This window comes from Ambystoma mexicanum, chromosome 13 (genome assembly GCF_040938575.1).
Source record: "Ambystoma mexicanum isolate Mex_15411 chromosome 13, UKY_AmexF1_1, whole genome shotgun sequence".
Taxonomy (NCBI): domain Eukaryota; kingdom Metazoa; phylum Chordata; class Amphibia; order Caudata; family Ambystomatidae; genus Ambystoma; species Ambystoma mexicanum.
Genome location: NC_090938.1, coordinates 753516848 through 753543078, shown reverse-complemented (window position 1 = coordinate 753543078; position 26231 = coordinate 753516848). Strand labels below are relative to the sequence as shown.

At 46.7% G+C, this 26231-nt stretch overlaps 1 protein-coding gene across 1 annotated transcript in view; it reads right to left on the bottom strand.

Moving 5' to 3' along the window:
* The window catches only part of LOC138521906 (uncharacterized), a 78851-nt gene that overhangs the window by 12572 nt on the left and 40048 nt on the right, over window positions 1-26231 (bottom strand). Inside the window, exon 4 of the mRNA XM_069635066.1 lies at window positions 12760-12800. Within this exon, the coding sequence (XP_069491167.1) occupies window positions 12760-12800 (41 nt within the window). The remainder of the gene's footprint in view (window positions 1-12759; window positions 12801-26231) is intronic.

Genomic DNA, 26231 nt, shown 5'->3' with positions numbered 1-26231 from the left:
GCCCATCCATCCATCCACCCACCCATCCACACACATTTCTCTGCCCACCCACCCATCCATCCACCCACCCATCCACACACATGCCTCTGTCCACCCACGCATCCATCCACCCACCCATCCACCCACATTTCTCTGCCCACCCACCCACATTTCTCTACCCACCGCCCATCCATCCACCCACATTTCTCTGTCACACAGACCTATTACAGCTCTGTCTCCTCTAAACATGCAGACAAGTAATGCACACACTTCTATCACATAGCTGCCTCCTCCAACCATGCAGGTGAATAAAGCACACATACCTATCACACCGCTACCTCCTCTAAACACACCTATCATAGCTTTACCTCTGCTAATCATGCAGGTGAGTAAAGCACATACACCTATCACACCACTGCTTCCACTAATCCTGCAGGTGAGCAAAGCACACACACCTATCACAGCTCTACCTCCTGTAATAATGAAGGTGAGTAAAGCATACACACCTATCACACTGCTGTCTCCTGTAAACACGCAGTCACTCTGTCTGCCCACTAAGCTCCTGCTGCCACAGCATCACCTGCCTAAGGCCCCCTCCAGACTACCCCAGCTTTCAATACTGGGCAGGCCACAGCCTGACCTATATATGGTAGAGCAGTGCTGCTTGATGGCGATTTCTATGGGAAAGTGAATGCGCCGCTTCTTGTCTGCAGAACATTTCCAGTTACTCCAATAAAAAGTATCACGACCTGCTTTTTGTGTGATTTTAAAACTGTGACGAAAATTGCAGAAACCTCAGAGCATAACCCCTCAGAGCCTAAACACTCAGAGAGTGGCCCCTCAGAGCCTAAACCCTCAGAGAGTAACCCCTCAGAGCCTGACCCCTCAGAGCCTAAACCCTCAGAGAGTGACCCCTTAGAGCCTAAACCCTCAGAGAGTAACTCCTCAGAGCCTAACCCCTCAGAGCCTAAACCCTCAGAGAGTGACCCCTCAGAGCCTAAACCCTCAGAGCCTAACCCCTCAGAGCCTGACCCCTCAGAGCCTGAAGCCTCAGAGAGTGACCCCTCAGAGCCTAACCCCTCAGTCTAAACCCTCAGAGAGTGACCCCACAGAGCCTAACCCCTCAGAGCCTAAACCCTCAGAGAGCAACCACTCAGAGCCTAACCCCTCAGAGCCTGACCCCTCAGAGCCTGAAGCCTCAGAGAGTGACCCCTCAGAGCCTAACTCCTCAGATACTAAACCCTCAGAGAGTGACCTCTCAGAGCCTAACCCCTCAGAGCCTAACCCCTCAGAGACTGACCCCTCAGAGCCTAACCCCTCAGAGCCTAACCCCTCAGAGCCTAAAGCCTCAGAGAGTGACCCCTCAGAGCCTAACTCCTCAGATCCTAAACCCTCAGAGAGTGACCTCTCAGAGCCTAACCCCTCATAGCCTAACCCCTCAGAGACTGACCCCTCAGAGACTGACCCCTCAGAGCCTAAACCCTCAGAGAGTAACCCCTCAGAGCCTGACCCCTCAGAGAGTAACCCCTCAGAGAGTAACCCCTCAGAGAGTAACCCCTCGGAGCCTGACCCCTCAGAGCCTGACCCCTCAGAGCCTAAACCCTCAGAGAGTAACCCCTCAGAGCCTGACCCCTCAGAGAGTAACCCCTCAGAGCCTGACCCCTCAGAGCCTGACCCCTCAGAGCCTGACCCCTCAGTGCTTGGCCCCTCAGAGCCTAACCGACATTTTAATAGGCTAGGCATTGTTTAGAAATACATTTTGAAATGCAGCATTGCCCTTGTGATCGCTGCCTCTGCCTAGTACCTCCTAGTTTAGACAGTATGATAAGTGAAACCAGCTGCACAGTGTATATTTTACTGATCAGATGCTGGAAGCACAGCACTAATATCATGGCAAAGGTGCTGTCAGCATACACTGCTGTAAACACATGGCCTTTTCGCCACAGGGTGTGCAAAGCCACAGTGTGAAGCCCTTCCCTTATGCAAGACCTCCTTTGTGAGTGGGGGATTACCTTTACAAAACATACAATCAACGTGATCTGTTACATTGTTCAAATTACATGGCCTGCGTCGCACTCTTGGGGAACTGTTATTTTGTCTCAGCCACATCTAGATAGTGCCACATTGGGGTGGAACTGTGGTTATTAAGATAGAGCTGTGAATGTTGACCTGCATCGCTCTCTTAGGGAATTCTCAATATTAGCAATCTCCCACTATTTAGTACTGTCAAATCTAAGTGTAGCAAACCATCCATCTCTGTTATAGTACTGAAACCTACTGAATCACATTATGGAAACCACCTGTATGGTGGAACCTAGGCCTTTTTCCCACTATGCAGGACTCTCAAATCTAGGTGTAGCCTCCCTCTTCGTCTATTATATGGTGAAACGTAATGTATTGTGAAACCTAGGCCTCTCTCCCACTGTGCCGTACTCTCAAATCTAGGTGTAGCCTCCATCTTCGTCTATTATATGGTGAAACATAATGTATTGTTGAAACCTAGGCCTCTCTCCCACTGTGCCGTACTCTCAAATCTAGGTGTAGCCTCCATCTTCGTCTATTATATGGTGAAACGTAATGTATTGTGAAACCTAGGCCTTTCTCCCACTGTGCAGGACTCTCTGGTCTGAGGGTAGCCTCCATCTTCATCTATTATATGGTGAAACGCAGTGTATTGTGGGACCTGGGTCTCTTTCCCACCATGCCGGACTCTCGGGTCTACGTGTGGCCTACATCTTTGTCTATTGTATGGTGAAACCTGCTCCCCTGTGTAACCTGGGCCTTTCTCCCAATATGCAGGCCTCTCAAATCTAGGCATTGAGCCAAATTGCGAATGTTAGTTGTGAGACATATAACCCACTAACCAAAAAGCTCACATTTCTGCATACTTAAATCACACAAAATCCCACACAACCACCTCTCATACAGCAAACCGCATGCACTTCACCACACCACAACAACAAACAAGAACACATAAGCCACACCAACAGCACTCAAGGACTGACATCAACCCGATACACGAACCCAAGCTCAGCGCACAGTAAAAACCGAACTTAAGCTGCCAATAGGAAACCACTTCTCTCACTATCCTACTTCCTCTTCACCCTACGAACCCACCCCACCTTCTCGTTTACAGATCCGCCTGAGCGCCTGTGGGCCAATTCTGTTGGTGACGGTGCGCGGTACAAATACCTTTAACATTTAACATTTATGTCGCTGAGACAATTTCCGCAAACACAATACTAAAGTTGTGCCTTTTTGTTGCTGACTCACTGACTGACTCACAGGCAGGAAAGGCAGGAGGGAGTTTGTTATGGGCCGGGGCAATGGAGAGGTCAGAGGAAGGAGCTATGTGGAAGCAGAAAAAGCATCTTTCTCATAGGGGGGGGGCGGCAACTACATTTTTACTCAATGGGGGTGCTCAGAATAGAAAAGCTTGAATGCCACAGCTGTACAGGAGCTGCGGCTGCAGTTAAAACTGGAATTGTGTTTTTTTTTTTAGTAAATGTTTTAGTAAAGCAGAAGAGAAAGGCATTGAGTGGGCTGGGACAGGGATGACCCCTGCAAACAAGAAGAAAAAGGCATTGTGGGGGCAGAGAAAAAAGGAGAAGAGTAGGGGGCAGTGGCAAGCATGGGGGGTACAGGGATGGCCTCCGCAAACAAGAAGCAGAAGAGAAGAGACAGAAGCAAGGTCAGCAGGTGGGGAGGGTGGTCCATTGCAAAGAAGAAAAAGGGGACGAAGGGACGAGGTTGAAGACCGGGGTCACAAGCGTGTCCACCAAAAACAAGAAGAAAAAGTAGGACTGAGGGTAAGTGCACCACTGCAAGCATAAACAAGCATTGGCAATGCCAACCGTTTGGGCTTTCATGTAGGCATGGGAAATGCACTTGCCAGGCACTGCCATAGTGGTATTAACTGGCCATTGATGGTAGCAGCTGCAAAATAGTCATGATCTCTGCTTCCAAAAGATCAGGACTTGCCCGACTCCCTTGGAAGCAGACCCATAACCCCGGTTCCGAGTGCCAGCCAGTCCCAATTGGGACCTTTTGGACCCTGTCCTGGCGCCAGTGGCACCAGGCTCATAAAGATGCCCAGTCCCAGCGCTGGAAGCGCCGGGCTCATAATGCTTGGGTGGACTTACCTGCAGCAGACCATGCTGCTTACTTACCTGCCAGTTGAACCCCTGATCCTCTTCTGTTTGGGACTACTTTTCCTGTTGGGTGGGGCAGGAGCCACCTCCCTAGGTTCAGAACACTGGAACTCTTCTGGAAAGCAGGAACTCTTTTCTTAGGCGTGGCTGTGGAAGGAGACACCTAAGCACTACAAGAGGCTATTTAAACCACACCCGATGGATGAATCTTGCTTTGCGTTATTCTGCATTCTCAGCAGCAGAACGCTCATCGTGTCTTCTGCTTCTGATCCTGGGCCTAAGGGAACAAAGGCTTACCATCCTGGAATCCAGTCTTCAGCAGCACCTGTAAAGACAAAGAAAGAACAGGTTAGCACTACGGTCTTCAGTGGCAGCGCATCTCTTACCTGGTCCAACGGCTGTCACCAACGCCTCGCGCTGCATTCCGGCATCTGAAAAGGCTTACCTACTCTTCGCATGCTCCGGAGGTCTTCGCACTGCATTCCGGCATCTGAAAGACAAAAGCTTACCAGCTCTTCGCACGCTCCGGAGGCCTTCGGCGCTGCATCCCGCATCTGAAAGACAAAAGAAGGTGCGTTTAAAGACATTGGGCAACTTTATTACTCACGTGCCATTACTCCTTCCCACGCCGAATCCAGTGGGTATTCCAGCACCCTTCAGCTTCTCTAAAGCTCCGAACTTGTACCTGCAAGATAAAAGGGACAGTTAGTGCGCATCGTGAAGCAGGCTACAAGCGCTTACTTACGTGCTTCCAGGCGCTGCTATTCCTCACGCGGGTTCGATCCTCAACTCTCATCAGCCCGCCATCCGCCATCGCCGGAACCCTGCAAAACAAGAGATATCATTACAAAAGACTTTTAAGACATTTGAAGTGCCCAGAACTTACCGTTCGTGCAGTTAACGACGGACAGCAGTCCTCTGAGGTCAAGAGGCCGGCACCCTTATCCAGTGAAGAAACTGGTTACGGCACCCTGCCCCGAGGCAGATGGAGAGCTCGGCGTTCACTTACCTAAGGTGAGGGTGTTAACCTTTGGGGTTCTACAGGAGAAGAGAAAGGGAAGAGGAGAGAGGCACCCAATAACCCCAGTTCATTAATCCCATATTTTCTATCTGCAGACGTCTTACTCTTCGAGTCAGACATACAGTGCACAGAGGTCCAGCCCAAAGAGCCAACCGTGTGTTACACATCACCTTTGAAGATACGGCATTCACCCAGTCAAGACCGGCGCCTCTGCGGGAATCAGGTGAGCGTTACAGAACGCAAAGCCTATCGCAAAACTCCCACCCAGGCGCTATGGAAACCTCAGATACCGACCAGCTAGCCCAGTTACTTGGGGAACTAAGAGCAGAAGTGCATGCAGCCCATCAGGAAACGAATTCTCTAAGAAAGGAACTGATTATTTCCAAGGAGTGAACAGATGATCTCGCTGGACAATTGCTACAGTCACAAGCCGGACAAACTCCGTTACCCGCATCAGGGGCAAATCTTCCTTCAACATCCTCTACGAACCCAGTGCAGATCAACCTACCTGGGAATGTACCTCTGGCTCCGCCCGAACGATTTTCTGGTGACCCAAAGAGGTTTGCAGTATTTATTAATCAGTGCCGGTTGCACTTCTTATACCGGCCAGCAGCCTTTCCAACTGATCAAGCTAAGGTAGCTTTCGTGCTTTCGTACCTTAGTGGCAATGCGGCAGACTGGTCGATCCCTCTAGTTAATCAAGATGATCCGGTTCTCCATGATTTTCGAGCTTTTCAGCTCAGTATGCAGAAACTGTTTGCAAGACATTCACAGGGGCAGGCCTTGGACAATGAGCTCCTTTCATTGCGACAGGGTAATCAAGACCTTTTGGCTTATATTGCATCTTTCAACAGACTGATAGTGGAAACTCGATGGCCTGAGGGCAAAAGGATTACGCTGTTTTATAGAGGTCTACGTGGAGAGCTCAAAGATGTGTTAGCCCAAGTAGTGAATCCCCCGCAAGACTGTTCGGACTATATTGACTTAGTCGTTCAAATTGATCACAGACTGCAGAACAGGAAGGCCGATCGTTCCAAGTTTGATGCTCGAGTATTTTCCAAACCACCAACTCCTACCAAAGGAGTAGACTCCGGGGAACCCATGCAAATAGGGGGCCTGAAAGGACCACTAACACAAAAGGAGCAGGAAAGGAGAAAACAGCTGCAATTATGCCTCTATTGCGGAAACTCGGGGCACTTTCTACGAGACTGTCCGGTGAAACCAGCCAAGAAGGCAGTAGGAGCTGCAGTTACCAGGGTCACAAACTCTGAGCAGGGAAACGACCTCGCCCGACAAGAATAGAGGTCCTCTTGCCGAGCGTTAAAACCAGTTCCGTGACCTCGCATTTCGTGATACCTATGGTCCTCATTAGCCCTGAACATCCGGATCGATTACATGCGATTGAAGCTTACGTCGACAGCGGTGCCATCGGCAATTATGTGGATCATGAAATGGTTTTGAGGATGAATCTGACTCTTTGTCCAAAGGCTGTAAAGGACGTCATTACTACGGTGGATGGTACGGAGATAGCCTCCGGGCCAGTAACGCATACCACCCAAGAAGTGACGCTAGTAAGTCAAGATGGACACCATGAGAAGATCGTGTTCGATGTGATCAAGGCCCCCCAGTTCCAGATTATTCTAGGAATTCCTTGGTTAGAGAAGCACAATCCTCAGATCGATTGGCGAGCAAGAACGGTTCAGTTTCCAGAATGTGTCTCCACTTGTCACCCTCGACCTGGTGTTGCACTGGCAGCAATTTCCTTGGAGGCTCCTCAGTTACCTCCTGAATACCTAGAATTCCAAGATGTTTTCCGGAAGGATCAGGCTAACTCTCTACCTCCTCCTAGGTCTTATGACTGCCAGATAGATCTGATACCTGGATCTACTCCTCCTTGTAGTAGAATTTATGCCCTCACCGAGCCTGAGAATCTTCACCTCCGACAATACCTGGATCAATACCTAGCGAATGGGTTTATTCGTCCTTCCAAGTCCCCTGCTTCCTCAGCTTTGTTCTTCGTTCCAAAAAAAGAAGGGGACCTTAGAACTTGTATAGATTATCGCGCCCTGAACCAGATCACCGTTAAGAATAGATATCCGTTACCTTTGATCCCTGAACTCCTGGACCAAGTCAGAAAAGCATGCATATATACAAAGCTGGATCTTAGAGGAGCCTACCACTTGGTACGAGTAAAAGAGGGCGATGAATGGAAGACGGCCTTCCGCACCAAGCATGGGCTATTTGAATATCAGGTCATGCCCTTCGGACTTTGCAATGCCCCGGCCGCCTTTCAATATTTTATGAACGATGTCCTCAGAGAGCTCATAGATGTGTGTGTTGTTGTTTACATTGACGACATCCTCGTTTATTCTTCATCGGAAACTGAACATCGGAAACACGTGAAAATGGCCCTCGAGAGATTGCGTCAACACAAACTTTTCGCTAAATTGGAAAAATGTGTTTTCAACGTGACTGAAGTTGAATTCTTGGGATTCATATTATCACCTAGCGGAGTGCGTATGGATTCAAAGAAGGTCGATGCAATTCTCAAATGGCCATCGCCATCCTCCGTAAAAGGTGTTCAAAGCATGTTAGGCTTCGCTAACTTTTACCGCAGGTTTATCCCCGAATTCTCTCGAATAGTCCAGCCCATCACCGCCTTGTTAAAGAAAAACAAACGTTTTGAATGGTCTACTGAGGCGGAACAAGCTTTCCAGAATTTGAAGACTAGATTTATCTCTGCACCGATCTTAAAACATCCTCGCCCAGAACTCCCCTACATCGTTGAAACTGATGCTTCGAGCCTTGCCATGGGGGCAGTTCTATCACAAAAGGACCCAGTAACCAATCAGTTGCATCCCTTGGCATTTTGGTCCCGCAAATTCTCGCCTCCTGAAATCAATTACACTATTACTGATAAGGAACTTCTAGCTATCAAGTCCGCCTTTGAGGCTTGGCGGCATTATCTTCTGGGGGCCCGACACACCGTTACTGTGATTACAGATCACGGAAACCTGCAATATTTGAAAACCGCAAAAGCTCAATCCTCTAGGCAACTCCGTTGGGCACTATTCTTTGCCGAGTTTGACTTCATAATTACCTATCGACCTGGTACAAAAAACGGTAAAGCTGATGCCCTTTCTCGGATGGGAGTGGAAGAACATTTGATCAATCCTAAACCTGTACCTATCATTCCCGAACAAAGAATTCTAGGTGTAATCGCCACACAATCCATAGAGGAAGTTAAGGATAAAGCCAGGCTACTGGTAACTCCAGCAGACATACAGAATTGGCATCTGCAGGGAAAGGACTTTACGGTGAAGGACAACCTATTATATTTCCAAGAACGGTTATACCTGCCCAGCACAGATTTACAGAAAAAGGTAATCTCTTGTTATCACGATTCATTAATGGAAGGACATCCCGGTATGACCAAGACCTCGGAAAAGATCAAGCGCTACTTCTGGTGGCCGTCTTGGAAAAAAGATATCAGAGACTTTATAATGTCCTGTGGAGTATGCGCCCAAAACAAGAGTCAAAAGGAAAAACCAGCCAGCCTCTTACACCGTATTGACATCCCGCCTCGCCCTTGGCATACGCTTTCTATGGACTTCATCACCGATCTACCTCCATGCTCCGGATACAATACGATCCTAGTAATCGTGGACCTATTCTCCAAGATGGCGCATTTCATTCCACTCAAAGGCTTACCAACAGCAGCAACTCTGGCCCGAGAATTTCTCGAAAACATCGTCCGACTGCACGGTTTTCCTTCAGTTCTAATTTCGGATCGAGGTAGTCAATTTATTTCTCATTTTTGGCGAAGTTGCTGTCGGTCGGCTCAAATTGATGTGAGACTTTCGACCAGCCACCACCCTCAAACCGACGGACAAACCGAGAGGACCAATCAAACTCTGGAACAGTATTTGCGCTGCATGCTACAACAAACTGAAAAAACTTGGAAAGATATCCTTTGGATAGCCGAATATGCCTACAATAACTCTGTCCACTCGGGAACTGGGAAGACCCCGTTTTTTCTTTTATACGGTAGTCACCCTCGAACCTCGGAGTTGGAGCCACTCCAAGATCTTGGAACACCAGCAGTAGACCACCTGCATTCTACAATCACCCAAGCCTTTAAGGAAGCCGTTTCTCACCTTCAAAGGGCTAAAGAACAATACAAGAAAGGAGCAGACCAACATCGGAAGGAAGCCCCACAATATCAAGTAGGAGATCAAGTCTGGTTATCCACCAAATATCTACCTCTAAAAGGACCACGCACATTCAACCCAAGATACCTTGGTCCCTATTCCATCACTACCATAGTAAATCCAGTAGCGGTCAAGTTGGACTTGCCCCCTCACATGAAGATACATCCGGTCTTCCACGTCTCTCTATTAAAACCCGTGCAACCTCAAACCCGACTAACTACATCTCCAAAACCTATTCTAGTTGATGGAGAACTCGAGTTTGAAGTCAAAAGCATCCTGGATTCCAAGATCTCCAAATCTAAACTATTTTACCTGATTGACTGGAAAGGCTACGGTCCCCAAGAAAGATCCTGGGAACCTGCAGAATATGTCCACGCGCCTCGTCTAATCAAAAGATTTCATCGAACATTTCCTAACAAGCCCAAACCCCCGGAGAAGCCCGGTTTGGGAGGGGCCTTGAGGGGGGGTGCTGTCATGATCTCTGCTTCCAAAAGATCAGGACTTGCCCGACTCCCTTGGAAGCAGACCCATAACCCCGGTTCCGAGTGCCAGCCAGTCCCAATTGGGACCTTTTGGACCCTGTCCTGGCGCCAGTGGCACCAGGCTCATAAAGATGCCCAGTCCCAGCGCTGGAAGCGCCGGGCTCATAATGCTTGGGTGGACTTACCTGCAGCAGACCATGCTGCTTACTTACCTGCCAGTTGAACCCCTGATCCTCTTCTGTTTGGGACTACTTTTCCTGTTGGGTGGGGCAGGAGCCACTCCCTAGGTTCAGAACACTGGAACTCTTCTGGAAAGCAGGAACTCTTTTCTTAGGCGTGGCTGTGGAAGGAGACACCTAAGCACTACAGGAGGCTATTTAAACCACACCCGATGGATGAATCTTGCTTTGCGTTATTCTGCATTCTCTGCAGCAGAACGCTCATCGTATCTTCTGCTTCTGATCCTGGGCCTAAGGGAACAAAGGCTTACCATCCTGGAATCCAGTCTTCAGCAGCACCTGTAAAGACAAAGAAAGAACAGGTTAGCACTACGGTCTTCAGTGGCAGCGCATCTCTTACCTGGTCCATTGGCTGTTACCAACGCCTCGCGCTGCATTCCGGCATCTGAAAGACAAAGGCTTACCTACTCTTCGCATGCTCCGGAGGTCTTCGCACTGCATTCCGGCATCTGAAAGACAAAAGCTTACCAGCTCTTCGCAGGCTCCGGAGGCCTTCGGCGCTGCATCCCGCATCTGAAAGACAAAAGAAGGTGCGTTTAAAGACATTGGGCAACTTTATTACTCACGTGCCATTACTCCTTCCCACGCCGAATCCAGTGGGTATTCCAGCACCCTTCAGCTTCTCTAAAGCTCCGAACTTGTACCTGCAAGATAAAAGGGACAGTTAGTGCGTATCGTGAAGCAGGCTACAAGTGCTTACTTATGTGCTTCCAGGCGCTTCTATTCCTCACGCGGGTTCGATCCTCAACTCTCATCAGCCCGCCATCCGCCATCGCCGGAACCCTGCAAAACAAGAGATATCATTACAAAAGACTTTTAAGACATTTGAAGTGCCCAGAACTTACCGTTCGTGCAGTTAACGACGGACAGCAGTCCTCTGAGGTCAAGAGGCCTGCACCCTTATCCAGTGAAGAAACTGGTTACGGCACCCTGCCCCGAGGCAGATGGAGAGTTCGGCGTTAACTTACCTAAGGTGAGGGTGTTAACCTTTGGGGTTCTACAGGAGAAGAGAAAGGGAAGAGGAGAGAGGCACCCAATAACCCCAGTTCATTAATCCCATATTTTCTATCTGCAGACATCTTACTCTTCGAGTCAGACATACAGTGCACAGAGGTCCAGCCCAAAGAGCCAACCGTGTGTTACACATCACCTTTGAAGATACGGCATTCACCCAGTCAAGACCGGCGCCTCTGCGGGAATCAGGTGAGCGTTACAAAAATGGTGTGAATACCTGGGCGTCTAATAGTAGTGTCTGGCAAACGCCTAATGCTTACATACAAGCTAAAACTGTTGGCTTTGCCAAATCTTGTTTTTAACAGGACTTCAGTGAAGGGCAAGCATAGGACTTATAAATCGAGTGCCTAAAGGCAGACCCGGTGAAGACATTTGTATTACCCCATAACACATTTACAGCTCGAAGTAATCCATTAACTCTCAGAAGACTGTTTTGAAAAAACACTGGCAGGCACTTTGAGCGCAACACTCGATGGTAAGGATTTATGCCTAGCTGTATTTTAATGCAATAGTTTCAGTTTATAGGTGGCACTTTCGCACTACCCAACAGCTAAAAATAAGATGGGAGTCAGCGGCAGAAAATACCAGCACATATAGCAGGAGGAAAAGAAGCAATGTGGCACGTGGGGGGTTGTGGGGGTGAACGATGATGGACTCAATTTGATGATTACTGTGTAAACAATACATGTGAGAGGAGCAATTAGGAAATTACAGATTAAACATAAAGCCACGATGTTACATTCCACAATCTAACTGGGACCAACAATATGCTAACTCTAAACAGTAGAACAGTGAAAACTCTTAAAAGCTTACAAGACAAGAATGCTATGTATTCAAGCTTTGGCAAAGCAAATGGTTTTGGCGTTTACATTTGCTTATTGCATTTTACATATATAGGTAAGAATGTAGTAAATACTTGGGCTCTGATTACCCCTAAATTCCAAACGTGTCTGCAAGTTAACATTGGTTATGAACATAGTAGAAAGACATCTCTTCACTGCTGTGTGCCCACGTCTTTTTGCTATGTCTATTAGTAATGTTAAGTGTCCCCAAACACTATCTTCCAGACACGTGTGGCACTTTTAAAGTAAGCATGGTGATTTCAGTGGTGGCAGGGCTGAGGCAAGCTAAAGTGGCAGAGAACAGGGGTGAGATAGGGTGAGAGACAATGGGCAGGTGTGAGAATGGTCGGCCTGTGTGAGCGTGGGTGCGTTTATCGGTATGAGGGTGATGTAGAGAGGGTTGGGGTACAGCATGCAAGGTGGGGTGATGTAGAGAGGGATGCATTAGAATGGGCATGGCTGGAGGAGGAAGGATGAGTGTGTGAAAAAGCAAAGGAGTCTCAGGAGGATAGCTTAGGGGGAATGTGCTCGCCTCAGAAGCAAGACTACAGGAAGCAACACAGGTTCGATCCCCGGTCCGTGCTTAGAACCCTCTGGTATTAAGCACGTTATAATTAACATATCATATAATATCTCGCTTTCCCTCTCTCTCTCACACACACAAGTAAGTAATGCGCACACCACACACATGCACAAACTCGGCAATGACAAGATGTTAAGGGGCAGATGTGAAATGGAAATAGCAGTGCGTAGGTAGATCCCCTTGCCCCCTTGCCCACAGTGGCTGAGCAGTGCAGAGATGCCAGAGAGAAGCTCTCACCTCCATTGAGTCCCTCCTCAGCTCGTGCTTGCTTTTGCTGGCTACAACAACAAAAAACATTGATTACCATCCTTGCTGTACACACTCGCTGTGCTCAGTGACACGCCGCGGCAGTGTCTGTATAGCAGTGTCCTTTGCAGGGGCAGCGGAAGTGCTTGTGAAATAACCACAATAGCCCGCCTGTGGCTTTTTCAGCCTTGGCTTCCCTGCCCCCACCTCAATGTTGTTTATTCTCACTTCTGTTGCATGGAGTGTGGGTGCATGTGTGTCATGTGACGCAGACCCGCAGCTACACAAAGAGAGACTGGTAGAGTACAGGGGTTTGAAGGTGAAGTGGGTGGTGGAATTAGGGATTGAGTGACTGAGAGGCTGGCGGAGTGGGTTGTTGCATGAGTGAGTGAATGGGGGAATGAGTGAGTGGGTTGTTAAGAGAGTGAGTGAGTGAGTGGAGGAATGAGTGAGTGGGTTGTTAAGAGAGTGAGTGAGTGGGTGAGTGAATGAGTGAGTGGGTTGGTGAGAATGTGATTCAATGATTGAATTGGAGACTATGCATGCAAGTATTTTGGTGAGTGATTGAGTGAGCGTTTCAGTTGGTGAATTAATGCATCGGTGAGTGGATGTGTGAGGTGGTGAATGAGTGGATGTGTGAGTGGGTGGGTAACGGAATGTGTAAGATGGTGAGTGTGTTAGTAGGTGTGTGAGTGATTGGGTTAGTGTTTGAATGAGTAGTGTGATTTGTTAGTGAGTAGGATGTCATGTGAGTGATTGAATACGTGAGCGAGTAGGTGAGTGGATGGGTGAGTGAGTGAGTTGGTGAGTGAGAAGTTCAATGAGCGAGAGAGAGAGTTGATACATGACTGACTTAGTGGTTTGGTGAGTGTTAGGGAGAATTCTCTGTTTAGGCTGAATTTCCTAACCTAGTGAGTCCCCCAGCAGCTTGGCTGGATTTCTGGAGTTTGTTGTTTTCTCCTGCCAAGAGTGAGACTCTTTTCCTCACACTCTTGGACATGATTTGAGGGGTTCCTTTGACTGTTAATGAGTTTTATGGGCTATGGGGTCTTTTACTCCATAGGGTCTCATGTGTTTTTACTATATGTGTTACACGGCACCCTCAGTGCAGTGACGCAGGGGTGTCATAGTGACCCCCAAACATAGACTCCATACCCTGGGACTGACTCCTGTCTCCCAGGGCATGTAAAGTCACCATTGGCTTTACTAGTCCCAAATTACGAACAGAAACCAGTACAAACCATCATATTGTGGATGTACTGGTCGGTGCAATTCGATTGCCCCGGGGCCTGTTATTCGAGGGGGCACGTCTCCATCCCCCCTGATCGAGTTTTGGCTGGTGGCAGTGGATACTACTTTTTATATTCGACTGCAAATATATCTCTATGGGATTTTCCCATTGTTCGAGACTACCAACTTTAATTATTTAATTCCTATAGCCTTGAACATACCGCCGGGTTATTTATTTAATATTAATTCACCGGTTGGTATTTTTTGACAGAACTCGATTCTAAAATGGCGTTTGTGTTCTTTTCTGTGACTCCAACCCAAGTTGAGCCCTTTGTTCCACTTTTTGCCGGGCTTCTCCACAGAAGCCTCCAAAAGTGGTGCCACTCTGTCTGGGTACCACAGGGGGCGTGGGAGGGAGTTTAGGCACCCTGGACTGAGTTGCCTTGGCAACTCAAGTCACACTCTTGTGTGACTGGCCCAAGTGGTGAGCCGGCCGGCTCACCACTTAGCATGTTTGATTGACAGCTAGGCTGAATGAATGGGGGTTTCTTGCATAAAAGCAGGGCTTTTGGGACTGGAACTTCAGAAGTCGCCACAGAAACTGAGAATCCGAAGAGGGAGAAGCTGAGATGACCTGCAACGATGACACCACCGGTGGAGCCCTGCTGAACCATCTCACCACTTCCCGACGACAGAGGAGATCTTCTTGCCGGAGAGTCTCTTCCCCTTGAGCTGGTGGGGACAACCAGTTCGCTTTCCTTTTCGCCTACCAGGACGTCTAGTGGTCGAATTGCCTGTGCCAAGCACCCCGGCAACCGGATAGCCACTTACCACTGAAGCACGAAAGAAAGGACCGCTCCTTTGAATCGAGAAACTCTGTGGCTGGTTTCTTCCCTGGCAGCACAACGACCTCCTGCTTTGCTCCCCGATGAGATCTTCTCTTTTGCCGGACAAAGCACCATTCTTTTAAGGGAGTGTATATACTTTAGTGACTGTGTTTTTGAACTTGCTTGATATTAGTGCCAGTGTGTTTTCATAGATGTGTTTTTAAATAAATAACTATATATCTTTTACACCAAAGCTCTGGACAGTGTTTGCATGGTCTACTGTGTTTACCTGCCCTATTGTGTTTGCTCTGTATACTGCCTAACTCTTCTTGAGAGAAGTCTGACTGCTCAGCCACAGCTACCAGGTAAATCTGGGTGGTGCAGACTGCTACCAATTGGGTTTACTGCTAACTCCTGTAGTCCTAAACTTTTTGCAGTGGTCCCTAAGGGAACTGCACAGGTTTCTGCCTAACAGTGAGTGACTGTTGGTGAGTGAATGGGTGAGTGAGTAAGTAGGTGAGTGAGTGGTTTGCTGAATGAGTTGTGCAGTTTATGAGTGCTTACAGGAGTGTGATTTGGTGGGTGAATGCATTGCTGTGTGTGCTGGTGAGTGAGTGGGTGAGTAAGTAGGTGGGGAGTGACTGGGGTGTTTAGTGACTGGATGAGCGAGTGAGTTGGCAAGTGAGTTGAGTAGGCGATTGCGTAAGTGTTTGAATGACTGAGTGTGTGTTGGTGAGACAGTAGGTAGGTTGGCGAGAGAGTGAGTTATTGAGTGAGTGAGTGGGTTGGTGACTTAGTGGATGGAGTAGTGAGTGAGTGAATGATATGATATGATATGGCATTTATAACAGACCTATATATATAAGTATTTCAAGGCACCACGAGGCAAGGGAGGGGGAACAGAGGGAAGACAGACAACGATCCTACTAGGCCAGGAGTCATTCAGCTCACGCAAGTGCATGGGAAGAGGGAAAGGGGAAAGTGTGGGGGGGGACAGTGCAGCACACGGGATAAAAGAATAAATAACAATAAGTAGAAGTATGGCCAGCAGGTGGCAAGTGCAAGGGTAAGTGCAGACAACAGGTGTAAGTGCTGGTTGTGGGACTGTAGGGATGCAGAAAACATTCCCCAAACGAGGGGGTTGCCAGGAAGGCAGTGCAGGTGTGCAACTGGAGGGGGAGGGGACCTGGGCCCGAGATCAGAGGGTGGCCAGGTAACCAGTACAGTTTCAGTTCAGTTTCAGCCAGGAGGTAAATGGGCGAGTGAATGTATAGGCGAGTGAGTAGATGAGAGAGAAGGTGAGTGAGTGAGTGAGTGAGCGAGTGAGTGTGTTAGTCAGTAGAGGTGCACTCTTATGAAATGACATTTCTCGGAGGGCCAGGGATCAGATACGAAGATTCAGAGTGGCCAGGGCAGAGGCAGGGAACTTATGAAAAGAAAAGATGTTTCAGGCTTTTTCTGCAGGAGAGTAGGCTGCTGGCAAGACTGGGTGGGTGGATGGGATGTTGCTCCACTGCATGGGCCCCTGGCTCCACACATGGTAGAGGTTTATATTTAGACGTAGAACAGGTGGAGCGCCTGGGTACTCCATGCCTGAGCTTTCAGTGAGAGACGGCGGTGGTGGAGTTCCCTGGGGGAGCCCCTTAGCACTGAGGAGAGAGGCGTAAGAGTATAGTAGTGGGAAGTGAGAGCCCCTCATCACGAAAGAGTGAGTGGCAGAAGTGTAATGCATGCTTCATTCGTCTCCCAACCTCATTCCGTGATAGGTTGGTGTTTGGTGGGGATGAGGCTGGAGCACGCGCACACTGGCGGCGGGGCTGGGGAGGTTGATGCACATCCCGTCTGCCTGCATGTGCATGCGCAGCGGGTAATTATTAATACTGCAATGTGAATGATGCCTACCCCTTATGTGAGGATGTAACACTGCTCCAAAAATAGAATACAAACAAACGAAGGCATGCGGTAAGCATATACCGTAATGCTATGCCAGGTGGCAAGTGATTCATCCTTTCTATCTCTCTCATATACCATATAGTCTTGGAGATGACCTGGTGGGTGGCGGGTGAGTCATCTAGGGCAGCCAGTACATGGTTCACACCATTGAGGTGTCAGATCCGGGGGTTCCTATGTATTTGTGTTTGCCTGCACCAGGGATTGGATAGTGTACCAGGCGATGCCCGTGACCATAAAACCATCGATGGTGGCCCTATGGCTGCCTCTTGGTCTTCACTTGGGGGACTGGCAGAGGGGTCACCTTGTCCGGGATCACTTTCAGTTTCATCTTTTGCTGGGTGGTACTGTGGGGTGTATTTAAAGGCCCAAAACAGAAGTCCCTTTCACATGAATAGCAAGATTTTAAACACTGAAACAAAAAAGGCCTGGATTGTGTTTTTGTTTTTCAAGTAAAATTAAAGAGCCATGGGGAAAGGGGCCTACCTGTCATTACCCATGGACAAGCAGCATTTTAATTTACAAAAGAAGGAGGAATCAAAGACTCCTGTCAAATGGAAAACAGGGTTTTTAAACATTGAAAACAAAAACGGTCTGCACATGTGTGTGCAAATAAAAACATCTTTAAAAAAAGCAAAAGTGGAAAAAAATATTGCTGCTCACAGAAAAATGTCAGGAAAACAAAACATGATTTGTGGGTTGACAAAAGCAATGCATATTATGTTTCACCCACAAAACTTCAGTGACATTTGAAGAGCCACTTTGTCTTCATGGAAACTGTCAGCCCAAGGGAGACCCTGTTTCTGACTTTGGGCAAAACTTCACAAAGGAAAACTCCCACTTCCAGCCTGGATGTCACATCTCCCATCTAATGACCACCCGCAATAAAAATGTGCTGCTAAAGGTGTCAAAATTCAATGTTTCCCAGACCTGCTGGCTAGGAAAGCAGGGACTTCAACGAAATTTGCCCTTGGCTCGAGCACGGCTAATATGTCTGAAAATGGGGGCTGCAACTTCAAAGAGCAAACTACCAACTTCAGAGAGACTCATAAAAACATCTGGTCACAGGCGGGCCCAGGAAGACAGATGGCTGTGCTGGATGAAGCAGATCTTCCATTTGCTGAACATAAATATTCACAATTAAGTTAAAAGGACTATTATCATTTAGTACTTTTTCTCAGACATCGTAAGGCGGATTGATTTCATTTTTGTACCATTTTTTATGTAGTTTCTACTCGATTTTGGGGATATAAAATGCATCTACTTGTGACACTGGGAACTGTAATGGCCAGTTAGACTACGTTTCTGGCAGATCTGAACATGTTCCAAATGCGAGAGTTGGTGTACGGATGGAAAATGAAATTAGGGATATGCTTAATAACTTACATATTCATAACTGTTGTGCTTTTTATGGCAATGGCAGACATGTGCCACATGGCCATGCTACATCATACGGATTTGGTGGTTGGCTTATCTAATTCTCCATGATCAGCTAAAACAGAAAATATGTTTAGTATGGCAGTTGCTAGTAAAATTATGAAGTTGTGATACATAACTAGCTCTTGCCAAAAAGTTGAAAGGAGAACAAAGTGTTAATTATATAGTGCCTCCTCATTATTTATATTGGCCCAAGCCCATTCGCGCTACATGGAAAACCGCGTTGCAAAGTTCCGATTTTTGGGTTAACTTCACCGCCATTTTAAGATTCAACCGCCATTTTGATTTCCACTCGTGTTCTACGTTCTAAAATGGTGGACTGTGTTTTCGACTTGCAGCCAAGCCTTACGACCTTTGAGTTCTGTTAATGTTTAGGTTGTCCGAGAACTGACTGTTTAAACTGAGCAAAGAGACCTTGTGCTTCATATGTACTGTCATTCAAGTGTTGTCTGCCCTCACAAGCCTTATCCTTGTATAAACATTGGGACAATGAAGGACAAACCTCGAGCGTATTCTTTACCTGAACTACATTGTAGAAACTCTTGAAATAAGGCTTACAGCGGAATCTGAGAACATACATCACTATTGTGTCTTCATGGAAGTACACACTTATGTAATCCTTTGCATAATATTGTAAAATCTGTATGTAAACTAGGCACAAACTCTAGACCACAAATTATTAACGTGAAGAGAGGCTGGACAATATTTTAGGAAATGTATAAAAATGGTAGTGTTTGAATGTCCAGCACTCTCTCTTCTCTCTGTGTCAGCTGGTACACACTGCGAGGTGTTGGGAGCCAGATAGCTTTCTGTTTTGCTTTGTAAACTGTACAGTAATTTCAGCCCATGATTGGTGTATTTTATTTGTGGTACTCAGCCTCGATATCTCTTTCCGATGGCGGCCCGAATAGGGACCCTCAAGATTGATACCACCTCATTGAAGAGTAGACGCGGCTATCGGACCGGGATCGGACGGTGAGAAAAAGGGGGCCCCTTTTGGATGAGATGCGATACCTCAACAGTACTGCACAATCCGATCCCTGGACAGTGAGCATGCGGTCCGAGACGGCATCTTGACGAGGGTCCATATATCGAGGTGGGCAGTTTTGCTGAAATCACCAACCACGAGGGTCCTTTGTCCTTTGTAATACAATCGGACCCCTTTAGTGCTTTGAATCAGGTGAGTCGTGCTCCGGTTCCTAAGTATTCTGATATTTGGTTGCAGATTTGTACTCATGAGCACAAACGACGCTAGGTAACACCAGTAATCTGACATGCCTGGGAAATTGTCTGCCTGTTTCAGGGGATTGTTCCGCAGAGACAGACAATCTTTGGAATTGGGCCAACTGGCGCCACAGGAGGGGTCGTCGGCATGTACTATGTACTGTAAGTACGGCATTGGTAGTAGAGTATTCAACAATATTTGGCACAGACAAACTAGACATGCTTCCGAATTTCAGTGGCCAGTCAATGGTAGTTTTGAGATTGCCCGAATAGAGTATTTAGAATCCATATTATTAAAAAAAACTAGATCTGCAGTATTCCCGATCAGATTGTCTTTATTGAGGGGATGGGGATACACTTGGCTGTAATGTGGAATAATTTGATGGACACAGATGTCCCACAAGGATTGAGGGATTTGAACGTTTTAGCCTATTCAAGGGATACTGCGGAGAAAGTTTATGAGCATGTTGAGACGGTTTTTGAGTTAAGAAGGGAGTTAGAATGGTTACAGAACGATGAAATAGATGGTGATAGTTTGGATGCTTTTTACGTGCAGAAACGGTTCCTTCCTCCTTGTAAGTCAACAAGTGAAGAGACGCGAATTTGCACGAGGGATGCACTTACATGGATTTCAGATATTTCGATATCTCTCATAGAAGTATATGATACGTATAGTCAGTATACTCCAGAAATGCAGAGGAAAGTGTTACAGGTAATGGTAGAATACCTGCAGGATGAGTGTATAAAGAAAAAGATTTGTTGTCCCGCAGAATTATTCAATATTCATAAAAGAGCTTTTGCACCTGATACTGTTTCCACCACTTTAGCGCTCGGTTTGGCTCTGTTGCTTAGTAAACGTTCGTCGTTGCCTACTTCTCAGTTGACAATGAGAGAGGTTCCTCCGACATTTGTTCCTAAAGTTGAGATTCCAGCTAATGTCGCAGCAGGTACAGCAGCCGTCACTATTGAAGCTCACTATGTATCGCAATTTGTTCACGTCCCGTTCTCCAGACAGGAAGTGAATACTATTAGACAGTCGATTCCAGACATTATGAAAAATCCAACAGGGTTTTACAAAGAAATAGAATCTGTCCTGCATTCGTCAGTTTTCACTTTGGGTGATATAGATTTCTTGTTTCCCGTGATCCTCCCTGCTGATTTATGGAAACAGATTAGGACTATAGATGATCTAGCAGGGTTAGGTGACATGTGGGTTAACTTGGTGAGGATAGACGGAGAAAGGAAAGCTGGTGAGAGACCACCGCAAGTGATACTGACCTTGCCAGACAGAATAGTAACGAAATTAAAAACGTTGGTTCCCGAGAGAAGGATTGTTTGGGACAAACTCATTGCTTGTACCCAAGGAAAATCTGAAGGTGCTACCGAATTCTTTAATCGGTTCGAACGAGTATTCTCAGATTTTAGCAGACAGGATTTAAGCACCGAGTCAGGGAAAAGATTGTTTGGGGATAAGTTTGTGTGTGGATTGTTGCCTGATATCCACTCACAAATGATGACTTCCGAGAGTGCTTGACAAGCTAAATCACAGTCCGAAGTATTGCATATGGCCCAGTATTACGAAAATAGATTCAATAATGAAAAAGAAATGATTGAAAAGAAAAGGGGGGATTTAAAAACCAAAGTATTATTGCAAAAGATGGTCAGAGGGCCTAGAGGTGGGAGTACACAGTTTCGAGGTCAATTTGTTCCACAAGGTAATGCGCCATTGGGTCCTGTACACACGAACCAATGTGCTTATTGCAGACAAGAGGGTCATTGGAGAGCACAATGCCCAATCCTTCAGCAACGGTCGAATAAAATATATGGTGTCATGGGTAGATGATCCAGAGGCCACCTTGGGGTAGGGGGTCCTGGTAGAAGCCAGTTTGCTCAAAATTCAAAGTCATTCTCGCAAGACAATCAGCAACCTAGTATAGATAGCAGAAATATTTTTGATAATTCCTCAACTGCCTATCTTTCTGAAGCTCTTGCCTTCGACGATATACTGTTTCGTTAGGACAGCCCGAAGCAGGTCTGTAACCGACGCCTATTCCCGTTAATCAGAAAGGTCCCTACGTTGAGATGACGGTGGGGAATAGGAAGCATAGGAGGTGTTCCATTGATCATTTGCGGGTTACAGCATCCCACTGTCAGGGCAGAATAACGTTTCTGTAGGGTTTTCTGGCACACCAATGGTTAGTCCGGGTTCACGGCCGAGGCCATTCACAGATCACTGTCTGTTTCTTCTGACAACGTACTGTGGAGAGAATTTGTTGGGGTTGAATTTGTTGAAGTAATTAAATGCGGTAATTCATTGTTCTTCGGATGGAGTGCGTTTGATGATTTCACCCCAGCAATCTTCTGCCTCACAGTTTTTGACTAGACCTTTGCCGCCAGAATGTAATGAATTTCCGGCGTGTTCATGGGCGGTTGATGACAATGATCTTGGTATTATGCAAATTGAGCCTGTTAAAATTGTTTTGAAACCAGTTGCCTCGAATTCCACAATATAAGATTTCAGTTGATGGTGAGCAAGCTTTGAAGAGCATAGTCTCCTACTTTGTACATTGTGGGGTAATTGAAGAAATTGCAGGAAGTTTGTGCAATAGCCTGATTTTACCAGTGTATAAGAAGGGGGATAATGCGATCCCGTTTCGTTTCATTATCGATTTGCGGGCTATCAATAAGATTGTTGCTCCACATTTCCAATTTTGCCTGATGTAACTACGATATTAACAATGATCCCAGCTTCTGCTACCCATTTTAGTGTGGTGGATCTTAAGAATGCCTTCTTTAGCATTCGCATACACGTGGATAGTAGATATTTGTTCACGTTAACCTTAGGGGGACGCTCGTTTACATTCACCCGTGCACCACAAGGGTACACGGAGAGTCCGAGCATTTATAGTAGAGCTTTGAAAGAGCAGCTCGATACACTTGAGTTGCATTCCACTTGTGCATTATTGCAGTACGCTGACAACCTTCTCTTAGCTGCAGACTCAGAAAGTGCTTGCAAGGAAGGTACTGTGTTATTGCTTATTGGCCTAGCAAATCATGGGCATAAAGCTTCATTAATAAAGTTTCAGTATTGTCGACAGGAGGTCGCCTATTTAGGCTATCTCCTGTCAAAGGAGGGAAGAAGATTGACACCTGAACAGATAAAAAGCATTTCTAGCATGTCTGTCCCAAACACACAGAAGGAAGTCAGAGCCTTGATAGGAATGGCTTCTTACTGTAGACAGTTGATCCCGAACCTTTCACTAGTGATAAAACCAATGTTGGCATTGACAAAGAAGCGCATTTCTTTGTCATTGCTGTGGAACTTGGAACACCAGAAAGCTTTTGATCTGCTCAAGACTGCACTGTGTTCAGCACCGGTTTTGGGCACACCAAATTATGAAGAGGCCTTTGTGTTGTATGTGCATGAATGTGATGGATGTGCTTTGGCTGTGTTAACACAGGAACATGGGGGGAAGAATAGACTGTGCGGTTATTTTTCCTCCACACTTGATCCTGTTGCATGCGCTTTGCCGAGATGTTTGAGAGCTGTCGCTGCTGCATCTGTAAAACAAAGTGAGGGTATGGTTTTAGGTCACACTTTAACCGTGATGGTACCCCACTCCGTAGAAGTTCTATTATGCAGAACGCAAACGCAACACCTTACTTCCGCACGATTAACAAGATACAAACTGATCCTATTTGCACCGCAACACCTTACTTCCGCACGATCAACAAGATACAAACTGATCCTATTTGCACCGCATATCCAAATTAAGAGGTGTTGCGTATTGAATGCGGCTGAATTGTTACCTCTTCCGCAAGACATTGCTTGCAGTGATGAAGTGTCACATGACTGCCTTTATACCACAGAGCAAGAAACTAAAGGCAGGATCGATTTAAATGATAGACCTCTGATTGATCCACGGGGGGAGCTGTTTTGCGATGGCTCCTGCTTCAAACTTCCGGATGGTACATCCACTGCTGCTTATGCCATCACTACATTAAGCATGATCGTGGAAACCAAGAGAATTTTGCATAACTCTGCGCAGGCCGCAGAGATTATCGCACTGACTCGAGCTTGTGAAATTTCCAAAGGGCTTAGAGTAAATATATTTACAGATAGCCAGTGGGCCTTTGGGATGATTCACAACTACAGTAGACTGGGGGCAGAATAAGGTTTCTTGACCTCACACGGAACAAAAATCCAACATGGCACCTTAATAGTTCAGCTACTCTCAGCACTTGTGCTTCCTACTCAACTAGCAATCATGAAGTGCGCTGCACATCAGAAGGTAGTAGATGATGTAGGGAGAGGAAACACTTTTTCTGACAGGATAGCTAAACAGACCGCTACTGATTTATACTCAGAAATGTATGTCACAACAGAAACCACAAATACCTGTACAGTAGATGAAGGGATTGAGTCCATAAAGAATATACAAGCTGATGCCACTCCAGAAGAACTTAAATACTGGGCTGAGAGTTTAGCAATCCTGGATGAGGAAGGTTGTTGGGTAGACATTTTAAAAGGAAGATGGATGCTACCCGATGCATATGTCATCACCATGGTTACGATGGCTCATGGTCCCACTCACATATGTGCTAGGAAAATCTGAAAATTACTAGAACCTGTTTGGGTAAATGTCATCATCTCAAAAACTACTGAGCGTTTGGTCCAAAACTGTATGGTGTGCTTACAGCATAATGTGGGAAAGGGTACAACGACACCGAGGGGTCGTTTTGGTCCCCCCTCCGTGCCCTTTGAAGTGATTCATTTCGACTTCATCGAGATGGAGCGCTGCTATAACTACAAATATGTTTTGGTAGTCATTTGTGCCTTTAGCAAGTGGGTTGAAGCCTTCCCTGTGAAAGATGCCACAGCAATGACAACGGCGAAAACCATGCTTAAGGAATATTTTCCTGGGTTTGGTTTGCCAAGGGTCATCTGGTCAGATAATGACACCCATTTTATTGCTGCTGTCATCTTGCAAGTATGCGCAGGATTACAAATCGATAAATGGTTCCATTCGGCTAGACACGCTCAGAGTGCCGGACTTGCAGAACACCATAATGGTATCCTGAAGAATAAGCTTGCGAAGGTCTGTGCCAGCAGTAATTTGAAATGGCCAGAGGCCTTACCTATAGCTCTACTGTTCATGTGGATGATCCCACAGACTAGAACTGGACTCTCCCCGTATGAAACAGTGATGGGGAGGCCAGCTAACATTTGGAATATGCCGAAGCCCAAAGTGTTGAAAGATGTGGAGCATTTGCTTCTTGCTGAATACTGTGACCAATTAACTCAAAACTTGTATTTGATTTATCAACAGGTGCGAGAAGCCCTTCCAGTTAAGTACGAGAGGCCAGGTCACAGAATTCGACCAAGAATTGGGTTCTCACAAAGTCATATGAGAGAGCATCCAGTCTTGCACCGCGCTGGGGAGGACCATTCCAGGTCCTGTTGGCCACACAGACTGCTATATGAGTAGCTGGCACTGGATACACACCACACACAACAAGAAGATATCTTTTCCTTTGCCACATGACGGAGTAGAAAAGAAGGAAACTACTTGTTCTGCTTCTGGTGATCAATCTGTCTTGAACAACATCAAGGGTGTTTCAGAGATCTTCCTGAGCCCGTGGGCACTGGGGAGACTGCTGCTTTGTCTTTGAATTCTTATTCAGATCTTTCTGCACCCTTGAGCAATCTTGCCTCTGTTTCACCACTTCCATCAGGAAGCAACGACACACTGTTCGCAGATCCCTCAGTGCCTGGAGTCTTAATGTACGATCTGCATCCACGGCACTAGAGTTAGCACAGCACATCTGTGCCCACAGGAAATGACTGTTGAGCTAGTCCTTTGCCACTCTCGCTGAAACATAAGTAAGTGGCCGAGACCGGAAAACTATCTTCAATCAAGATAAATCACGTGGTCAGGAGATCACCAACAAACAAACTTAAGGAGTCTGTCGCAGAAACTTCCCGGAACGAGCTTCGACGAACAATCCCTGTCGCTATATCTACTCGTACGGAGCAACCGATCGATTGTGTGGCTAACAAAGACATTGGACAGAAAAATTCATGGTCCGTGAGGACGTACTGTTTTCTTGTAATTATGTTAACTGGTCTGACAGTGGTAATTGCTCTTGGGTTTTGGTATATTGAAGGGGTGCGTCCACTTGAAACTTTGATACCCACTGAGAGTGTTCCCACTATGTCTTCTCCTTTCGTGCCTCTGCACACTCTATCTTCGAGGGATTCCCAACACAGACAGAGTTATCACAACAATACTCTTTTGTTAATCATAAATGCGACCCATGCAATTTGAACAGAACTAATTGCTGGATATGTTCCCATTTGCCACAACACGGGGAAAAAGGGTTGGGCTGGTATATTCATCGTTTGCCTCCAACTACTGAATGCTACGCCTCTCTAAGGGCACTATTCTTTGGTCGTTGGAATGCTAATCTCAGGGAACTTTGACGGGACTAATTTGAATGAGTTTGAAAGGCGAGTCCTGACACCCCTGGGATGTTCCCTCTTTGCGAATAGGAGCAAGCTTAATGTTGCTTCTATTAGGTCTTCTGATAGACTTTCTAGACCTTTCCAATTGCTAATTTCTTTCAAGATGGCTCCCGTAGGCAACCAGGATGCCACGCCTCCTTCTTACACTATCAATCACAGCCCCAACTCTGTTTCCTTCTGCATACAAAGGAACGGTTCTTAGTCAATGGGTACTTTTGAGGGCTGTTCCAATATTGCGAATTTGACGAGTGAGGACAGACCTTTGTATG